The sequence below is a fragment of the Notothenia coriiceps genome, unplaced genomic scaffold (genome assembly GCF_000735185.1).
Source record: "Notothenia coriiceps isolate Sejong01 unplaced genomic scaffold, NC01 NC01_scaffold00037244, whole genome shotgun sequence".
Taxonomy (NCBI): domain Eukaryota; kingdom Metazoa; phylum Chordata; class Actinopteri; order Perciformes; family Nototheniidae; genus Notothenia; species Notothenia coriiceps.
Window position 1 is genome coordinate 18661114 of NW_011369945.1, and position 9875 is coordinate 18670988.

At 37.8% G+C, this 9875-nt stretch overlaps 1 protein-coding gene across 1 annotated transcript in view; it reads left to right on the top strand.

Moving 5' to 3' along the window:
* Positions 1-9875, top strand: part of pou2af1 (POU class 2 homeobox associating factor 1) — a 50496-nt gene that overhangs the window by 9020 nt on the left and 31601 nt on the right. Inside the window, exon 2 of the mRNA XM_010793803.1 lies at positions 5911-6038. Coding sequence (XP_010792105.1) covers positions 5925-6038 — 114 coding nt within the window. The 5' untranslated portion in view covers positions 5911-5924. The remainder of the gene's footprint in view (positions 1-5910; positions 6039-9875) is intronic.

The window sequence follows — 9875 nt, forward strand, 5'->3', positions numbered from 1 at the left end:
CCCTTAAATCCGACTTTAGTTACACCTGAGTTTAATTCAGGGAAGGTGATTGTCAAGTGCCAACAATCAGGCGAGATATTTGATAGTTAGTGCTTGAAAAGACTAAACATTTACCTGCAGATCCCTATAAAGTGTATTCATTACTCGTTATTCTCTACTAATAGTTAATTAAAGACTGTATATAATGGATATTTTGCACATCCATTTCAAGATTTCAAAAATGTTCTAAGGTTTATCGACATATCATACTCAACTATGGTGAATGAATGAAAAACTTGGGTCGCAGGTTCCTCAACAGTGACATCTATCAATATGTGTGTATACTGTAACTCCACCATCAAACTGTAATATTCTGCACATTTCTTATACTATCTACATACATAAGAGTACAATTAATTTGTATAATATCAGTTAAAATAAGTGCTTCAACATAGTTAACATTGCAGGAAAGCAATATATTAGACGTTAAGTACTTTGTCAGGCTTAATATTTATCTGTAGATACCCCCAAAGCTTTTTACATATTTAAAAGAAGACCTTAATCTAAAGTATTATTTAATGTTTAAATAAAGGTTGATTCGTTTTTCTATTTTTGCGCATCCTCCTATTAATATATTTGGACTTTCTGTACTAAACTGTTTTATTGTAGAGATCACTTATAGTATCTTCTTGATTTTTTATATTCTATATTTCACCCATTGACCTTCTACTTTCCCCCTATGAAAGATTTGTATCGCATAAACACCATATCCCAACGTGCATTGCGGCTAAACAATCCAATCATTGAGCTTAAACCATAGCTGAGGATATTGGGTAAACAGTTCAATGGTTGTGTATCTGTTTCCGGTTATTTTATTTTGAAATGTAGTTCCTGACGGACGCCAAAAAAGCCAGAGATTATGGAATTAAACAAATAAATAAAAACAAGGATAATTGTGTGTTATTGATGAGTAAATAACAGTGTGTTATTTAGAAAATAATAACAAATTAGAAGGAAAAAAAGTTTTTTAAAAATACAGATTTCAGTATTCTGAGGCCCTGAGTCTGAGCCCCATTTATTTTCCTCACTGACGGCAAAAAAAGTCAGACATTATACGATTTAAAATTAAAAACAATAATTGTGGCTTGATATTGAGTAAGAACAATAGACTGTATAAAGAACATGTGTTTATGAACCACACAGCTTCCGGTCTTCCAATACCCGACCGGACAAAAAGTCGTGTTGCAGGCATGAAACCCACTACCAATAGAAATACATTCCTTTTAAAATCACAATGGTCACTCTGTAGAAGACTGCTTTTTTCTACATTTGCCCGAAATCAAGGACACATTGTTCTATTAACTGCTGAGAATATTTGAGCAATACATGTACCACTGTTGTTGTAAAATATGTATATGCTGAGCGGGAGCAGAGAAGACTTGCAGGTGCAGTAACAGTAAGCAAGTGGGGGCGGGGTTTGAGGAACTGTTAATTGTGCTTCCAGTCCTCTTTTAATGTTAAGCATCATAGACTTGTTTCCACTTAGCCTGCCTGACCTGTACAGGCATATTAATCAACTGCAGATAGCTCGTCTCAGGACACCCTCATCCAAATAACTGAGGTTAAGTAGAGTCAGCAGCCGTCTGGTGCAAAGGTCAACATCCTCTGTCATTTGGGAGTGATGGGACAGCAGTTCCAGTAGCAGGTGCAGTAACTGTCAGGAAATACTTAAGAGGAATGCTTTGGTAACAAACAGTCATTGGTTGAAAGTGAGCAGAGCTCCTCAAGATTTAAATTATACGATAATTGTCTTTCTCATCAGTCCAACTACTGACACAAACAGTGAAAATGTGCTAATGTACCACCAGCAACGAATATTATGAAACCTGTGTGGTTGTTAACTGTTAGAGGTACAAAGGTCCAGAACCTGATTTGTTATAAATTCCTAGATACTTTTTTAACAGCATTGTCATTTATTCAGAATATGTTTGCTAATGTTGGAATAGTAGGATGTGGCTAAAAAAATGATGTTCCAGAAATAATAAATTATCAAAATGTTTCAACTGATTTGATAGTAATATTAGCATGTTAGCAGCAAAGCGGTTTACTTTCCCAACTGTTTTTAATCATGTCCATACGACCACCAATATTATTCACAAATATGTTGAGGTTTAGGGAGAAAGTGAAGGTATTGTGCTAATTTAGGAACATGCTAATTTAGTCAACTCTTCGTCCACTGTGTATTTGACTTCAACAGAACTTTACCACACGGATTGTTGCAATCAGACAGAAAAAGGATATGCATTGCATTCAGCTAAAAACGTTATGGCTGTGTTAGCACTGTTATATCATTTGCGCAATCCCTTTTGTGAAATAGACCTTGAGATTGGTTTCAAAGCGGTTGCATAAAATACACAATTCAAGGAGCGAGCACAATTAATTTATTTGTGAATTTGCCAACAATGTCGAATTTGTGATATCTCTAGCAGGCAGTTATTTTCCCTCATATTACGCAATGGCTTGTTAAGCTGTAGCTCAACTTTTCAGTTACAAAAACCAAGCCAGGGTAGGTTAGCACTTGCCAGATGGAAACTGACTTCACTGATTCACGGTTGGGGCAATACAACAACAAAACAACAATGGTAATTCAAATTGGAGTTAATCAAGAAAAAGAGTTATCAACCTATCATTACATTAGTGTCACCAGTCAAAACATCACACAAACACATCCCCCTTTGGTGGTGTCATAAAAACACCACATTATTTGTGCGAACACAACATTTAATTTGTACTTCCTTAACTGCAGTACAGGTTTACCACTGGCTTAACTGTACACTTGCCACCCATAACTAACATTTAACAAACTTACCATGCATTAAATGAAGATTATTTTTGTTCATGTGAATTCCTATTGGCAGAGATTCCTATTAGTGATCACACCAAAAACCATGGTGCACATAATTCAGGCCATATGGGAATTTCCTCTCCATTGTAGGTGTGTGTGTAGCATCAGGATGGCAATTTCCTTTCAACATTGAAAGAGACATTGGCCGAAAGATGAAATATTGTAATAATCCTCTAGAAACCTGTTTTCAGACTATTTTACCCTTCTTTTAATTGATTCAGATTAAATGTTAATGTTCAAATTAATTCAATTAGAATAAGACTACATGCAGAATATGTATATATTAATGGTTTAACCATGTTTTACGTTCAGAACAGAAAGTCTGAAAGCCAACCAGTTTTGCTAGCAACTTGGTCTCTAAACCCAACCCACAAAAAAAAAAAAAATTCAAAATATAGAAATATCTCAACAACTATTGGATAGATTGCCATGACATTTCTATATAAAAAATGTATGATCCCGAGAGCTAGCATGAATACCTTGGTGATCCAGTAACGTTGTCTTTAGCACCACCATTATAGTGACTGAGTGGCATATCTTCACAACTGTTTGGAGGAAGTTCAAGACGAGTTCAAATGTAATGACTCGAGCCCGACTTAAGTCAAAGATGCTCAGAGCGTATTCAACTCATCTTTCTATCTCTCTGACATGTTGACACAGTTTTGCTTCTGACTGCTTCATAGAGGCATGGACAGAAACATTGAACAATTGAGTGGATTTTGTACAGATTTGAAGGGTCCGTATTATAGAAACAGCGTGGTACAACTTTTACTTAATTGAAAGAAAACTTTTCAGACAATGACATGTAGCCGTTTTGTGTATTACCCTCTTTCACTTATTAACTGCATCCATTCCTCTTCATTGACATTGTCGCCTCTGGCCTGATAGTATTGTAGCTTTGAGTTTACTCAAGTGAGGCTCTCTGCTTCAGATCTGATTTCTCTTCAAGCTTATACTTGCACAAAGTTATGGGTTGTAAACATTTGTTCTGGGAGAGAATATGGCCTCAAGTCTCTGTCAGTGGCTCAGAAAACACTGAAACCTAATGACATATTATGAATATTGAATCATCTATGTTACTGCATAAAAAAAGACTCCGATGAGTGCACTGGTTCATTTGAAATATTGTCGGTTTTTACATGTATTTCTTATTGAAATGGCAGGTGTTAAATAAAACAAAATAAAACAAAAGGGCAGTAGTATATCACAATCCGTTAGTGTTAATTTTAATGAGCAGGCAAATACAGTGGTGAAGGAATGAGTCTTTAGAACCGGAAATTAGTTAGCATTTTTAACTTCCCTTGTCTCGAAGTTAGCGTTTTTTTGGAAGATGTTTTGGATTAGATGCCTAGAATAAAGTTAACGCTAGTTTAAGAGAATTTATCTATGCGTCATTAAAACGGTGGTTACTAACAAAGGACCAGAGATGGAGTACTCGAGTCCTGGACTCGGACTCGAGTCGGACTCGAGTGCCGATTTTCGGGGCTCGTGACTTGACTCGGACTCGCGCACTGATTGACGCGACTCAGACTTGGACTCGTGAATTCTCGCCACGATGACTTGGACTTGGACTCGTAAATTCCCCCCCCCCACGATGACTCAGACTCGACTTGTACATTGAAGCTCTGACTGGGACTGGAACTCGGACGCGAGCAAATTTTCTCTGGAGTCTGATGTCCTCTAGTGTGCACCTGCGAGGCGAGTTCACGGACTGGGCCCCGCTATTCCAGTCTAGCAATGTCTAGAGACACACCCCGCCCACATCTGCTGTATGCTTTCACACATTCTGCTTCCATATTGGAAAAGAGCAGCGCAAAATGCTCGTTATGTGGAAACAATATTGAAGAGAAGGCTCCGTAACACATTACTCTAAGGATCGAGTTCAGACATATAGGCAGTCTTGAACACTATAATCAGAGTAACGTGATCTAATCAATAAATAAAGATTCAGCCGATAACACGAAAGCACATGGCTACTTAACATGCAGAATGACGTCATTTTGCATGCTAAGTAGCCATGTGCTTTCTGGGGCTAAATCTTTATCAGTAAACCGATTTAACCTGTAAAAGTTCCTTCAAAATAAGAGTCCCGATCTTATTACTATCAAAATAAAAGTGCAAAACGAAAACTTTACCATAGGAAAATATTGGCATACAAATATAATCACTTCTCTAAAAGGCAACTCATTTTAAATATAGTTTATTTATATATAATAATAATAATATTAATATTAGTAATAAGCTTTATATTTGTATAGCGCCTATTACAAGAATTGTAGCCAAACTCGCTTCACAGCAGTTCAATAGACAGATTAGTTTAACATGACAGGATAAAAGCAATGTAGAGGAGCAGCTGCATTTCAACACATATATCCACAAAGATTAATACATGAAGACTTGTGACTCGGACTTGACTTGGACTCTTCTTAGGTGACTCAGACTTGGACTCGGACTCGATCACAGGTAATGATGACTCGGACTCGACTCGGACACTCCTTGGGTGACTCGGACTTGGACTCGGACTCGAACACAGGTAATGATGACTCGGACTCGGACTCGACTCGGACACTCCTTGGGTGACTCGGACTTGGACTCGAACACAGGTAATGATGACTCGGACTCGGACTCGACTCGGACACTCCTTGGGTGACTCGGACTTGGACTCGGACTCGACTATGACTCTCCCTTGGTGACTCGGACTCGGGCTCGAAGAGTGGTGACTCGAGAGTGACTTGGACTCGTGAATTGGTGACTTGACTACAACACTGCAAAGGACTAACTACCCTACTACACGTCATTACCCCGACAAGTGACCACCTGTTGCTTAGCTTCAGAAATCATAAAGTGGTGTTAATCTGTTGAGATTATCCCACTATTTTGCTCCCAAAATCAAATGGGATGGGAATTGCTTATGTTAAAGGAACCCTTGAAATAAGGCTAACTTCAGGGTCAACATACAAAAACACTCTATGCACCACTATATGGATGGCATTTATTAAGAAGTTGATGTGTTTTTTCTTCTCTAGCGCCACCTTCAGCAATGGCCAGGTCCAGACCGTACCAAGGGGTTCGAGTCAGAGACCCAGTCAAAGAGCTGCTGAGGAAGAAGAGGAGTCTGGATCCTCACAGCACCAAGACAGCCCCCGCAACCGCAGTGAGGGCACCACGGCATTCATTAACATGATTGTTGTTTTTTCAGGCACTTTGGAAGAGAGACACTTTTCTCCATCAGTTAAAATGTGTTGGTGACTTTTGAGGATCTGAATTCCCCACCCTATTTACACACTTAATATAACAAAGCAAAGTTTCCCTCGTGCTTTTGGAACATGTGTTAATCACTCCAAACCTGGCAAATACTGAAACCACACAGTAGCAGCAGCAGTTACTGTATGGAGTAATGATTGCTCAGGATTATGAGTTGTCGGACTAATCCAACATTTCAAATGTGTGTTTTGTGTTTTACTGGAATACTTGAAATAAAGATGCAGCAAATGTACTTTTAAATGTTTCAAATACAAAACATTTCCAGACAGGGCATTGACAGAGACAGGTTTTTCTCTGCCTAGTTTCCATGATCAATATACTTTATCACTTATGTGCAGAATCATGTCTAAATAACATGTTGCAATTGTAATTATTATGTTTTTATAGCATTTAAGATGGTTAATCACCATTAGTCTCCAGGCAGTAAATTATCTTCAAGGTTTCTGCAGCACTGAGGCCGATTGAGGATTCAAAAGAAATTAACTAGTGGTTGTAGAAGTCGCCATTGTCAAGAGCAAGCTGCAACACACTCTCCCTCTGGATGGGAGAGTAACTTTTACCATTAGAACATTATTAAACCAATCATAGCTGGAATATTAGAGAGGTGAAAGGGAGGGCCAAATTGAGGCCATCAGGTTGTGAGCATTCAAGACTCAGGGCAAATCCCCAAGCAAAGTGGGGTGTGTGTGTGTGTGTGTGTGTGTGTGTGTGTGTGTGTGTGTGTGTGTGTGTGTGTGTGTGTGTGTGGGGGGGGTTGCCCTTATATAATCCAGGTGTTTTTCCATGACGGTTAAAGCCTTCCCTTGAATGGCTCCAGGGCTCGGCACACAGCCCTATGCAAAATGATTTGCAGCTTTGCCAAAGACCCTCCCACTTGCTATTTATTACATCTACTAGACAAGGAAAAGGCACACACACGAACAAACGCACACATTTACTCATACACACCATTTGACTGAAATAAATCATGAGTAGTTGTATGTTATCTTAGTTGCGAAATGTAATGAAACTTCTCTGCGTGGGAGCATTTCTGTGGAACATGAATGTTGATTTTGAAACTTACATTGGATAAGATCCAAGCATTCTTTAACCTAAGCGTACTCCAATTTTGCAAAAAAAGTGAATTCATATTTCGTGTGTACTTTTGACCTTAAAGGGTCCCTGGGTTTTTTAATGAATCCAATGTTGTTTATCACTGCCGTAATCATAGTTATCCTACCTAATTAGCAAAATTATGTGTACAATGTACAAAATCAAAGTAAAGAAAAGATTGAGAGTTTTACATGTTCAAATTATTTCTGGACAGGGTGACTTCTAGACAGTTCTGCTGGCTGCCTGGCAACATCACAGGATGACAAAATGTCTCTATATATGGTTGTTGTTGTTATTGCACTTACCTATAATTAGTAAAAAGTTAATTACCAAGCTTTTGAACTCCCGGCAGGATTTCTTTTAACCTTCGAACAGAGCCAGGAGCTGTTTTCCTTTGTCTTTATGCTATGCTAAACTAACGGTAAACTTTATATTTTGTATTTTTGGTAGGAAAACAAATAAGCATATTTAAAAAATGCAACATATTTCATTAAGTTAAATATTCATTATTAACAAAAAAACATCCAGATGAGAGTTGTGCAACTCTCACTCATGCTTTTAAAAGCAAAATTAACTGTGAAGTCTGCAAATTATCCAAAATAATGGGGGCACTCATTCTTAAATAAATATGGTAATTGTGAATGTTTTAAAGTTGGCTAATGTATCATTACTGTGAACATCACAAATTAAAACTATATTCACTGCCATTGTATCAAATCGGAACCAGAAATCCCAGAAACAGATAAGTGAAAAGCAGGACAAAAATCTCCATGGCAAACCAAGGTTGAATTCGCCTTTATCGTCTGACAGTTCACAAGTTTTTATCAGGAGTAATTTTTTTCCTCCAGATTTGCTCTGATGTGAAGAGCAGCAGGCTGACATAATGTACAAGGGATTATTGTTTAGCCACAGAGCTTTGGCTTGAGATCCTCCTATTTGCCATAGTGTCTTGTTTAAGTGCCTTCAGTTCACAGTTAAACAAATACACCCATCAGTCAGGAAAAGGGGATTTTTTTTTAAATGTCAGCTTGTCTCCTGATGGTTGAATGACCATTAGCACTTAAACATTAGATGAGTCAACTCTAGGATGGATAAAGTGCTTTAAGAACATTTAAAAATAAAATTAAAATAATACAAGGACCTGTGGGTCCGTCACCGTAAAGAGTCCCCGGGGAAATTGCGAAGCCTGTTTTACTGTTCCGGGTGGGGTTATTGAGCAGGATGGAGGCAGGGGTGATTTTATATCGTGTACATTGATGTTGTTTGTTTGTCATATTTTTCATATATATTATATATATTTCATGAACACAAGTTAATTCCATTTTCTGATTTGGTCCAGAGGTATGGCAACATTACAACTCAAATCATCCATGCAAAGAAAAGTTAACAGCAACACTTTGAGCTCTTACCCCCCCTCAGAAATATTCCAAATCAAGAAAAAAACTGCTTTCAAAAATATATAAATGAATGTATTCTGCAGACTTAACAATGTCCATCCCCTCAAATAAATTGGAAAAAGATCTACAGATCACCCTGAACGCCGACTTCTGGTCTCAAATCTGCAGAAACATCTTCTCCATATCAACCAACACCAACATGCACCTCATACAATATAAGGTTATTCCCAGAGGGCACTACACAGGGGAAAGGATGTTTAAAATGGGTTTGGTAGATTCTGACATCTGTCCTCATTGCTCACTTAACACCACAGACACCTACAATACATGCATGCCACATGGGAATGCACACCAGTTAAGCAATTCTGCCATCACATCACTGACAACCTCTCTCTGTTGCTGGACTGCCACAACCCTCTTCTGCCATCCCTTTGTTTACTAGGAGACATTTCCAATGTGAACATCAACATTACATCAAGTAGAATTCTGTCCATAGCCCTAATCATTGCAAAAAAAACTATCCTCATGAATTGGAAATCACGAGACAACAGCAAAATCACAATTCGGAAAAAACTGCTTATAGCATACATTTCAATGCAAATATTATCGGCCGGCATAAAAAAACAAACCAATGATATTGATGCAATCTGGAACCCATTTATTATACATTTAATTAATAACCCTCAGTCCGATTTCACCCACCACCTGTTTCTACTTCTTTAAGGTCATACTATTTATATGCCCTAACCCTATTATATTGTTACTCATTTCATTTTCATTTTGTAATTTATTACTCTCTTTTAGTCCAATCCCCCAGACGCACACACACACACACACACACACACACACACACACACACACACACACACACACACAGTTTTTATTTTCTGTTTTTGTCTCGATGTATATGTTATTGTTTGTCTTACTTATACTTGTAACTTGTAAATGATCCTTATTAAAAGAAAAAAAAGAAGAACACATTTTCAATGACCACCTACTGTACCCCCCCTACACATTTACATTACATACATGTAGCCTATGTGCTTTAAGAACATTTTTTTTCTTTTTTGTTTTAATGATCTTTACTGTACATTCCGAAAGGATTTAATAAATCAAATGCAAAGCGGATGTTGTAGTCCCAAACGATAGCTGAGGATTATGGGTAGTGTAGTGTCTTCGGCCATCCTAAACTCCCCAAAAACTATTTGTTTCTCCGAATCGAAGGTTAAAAACACATA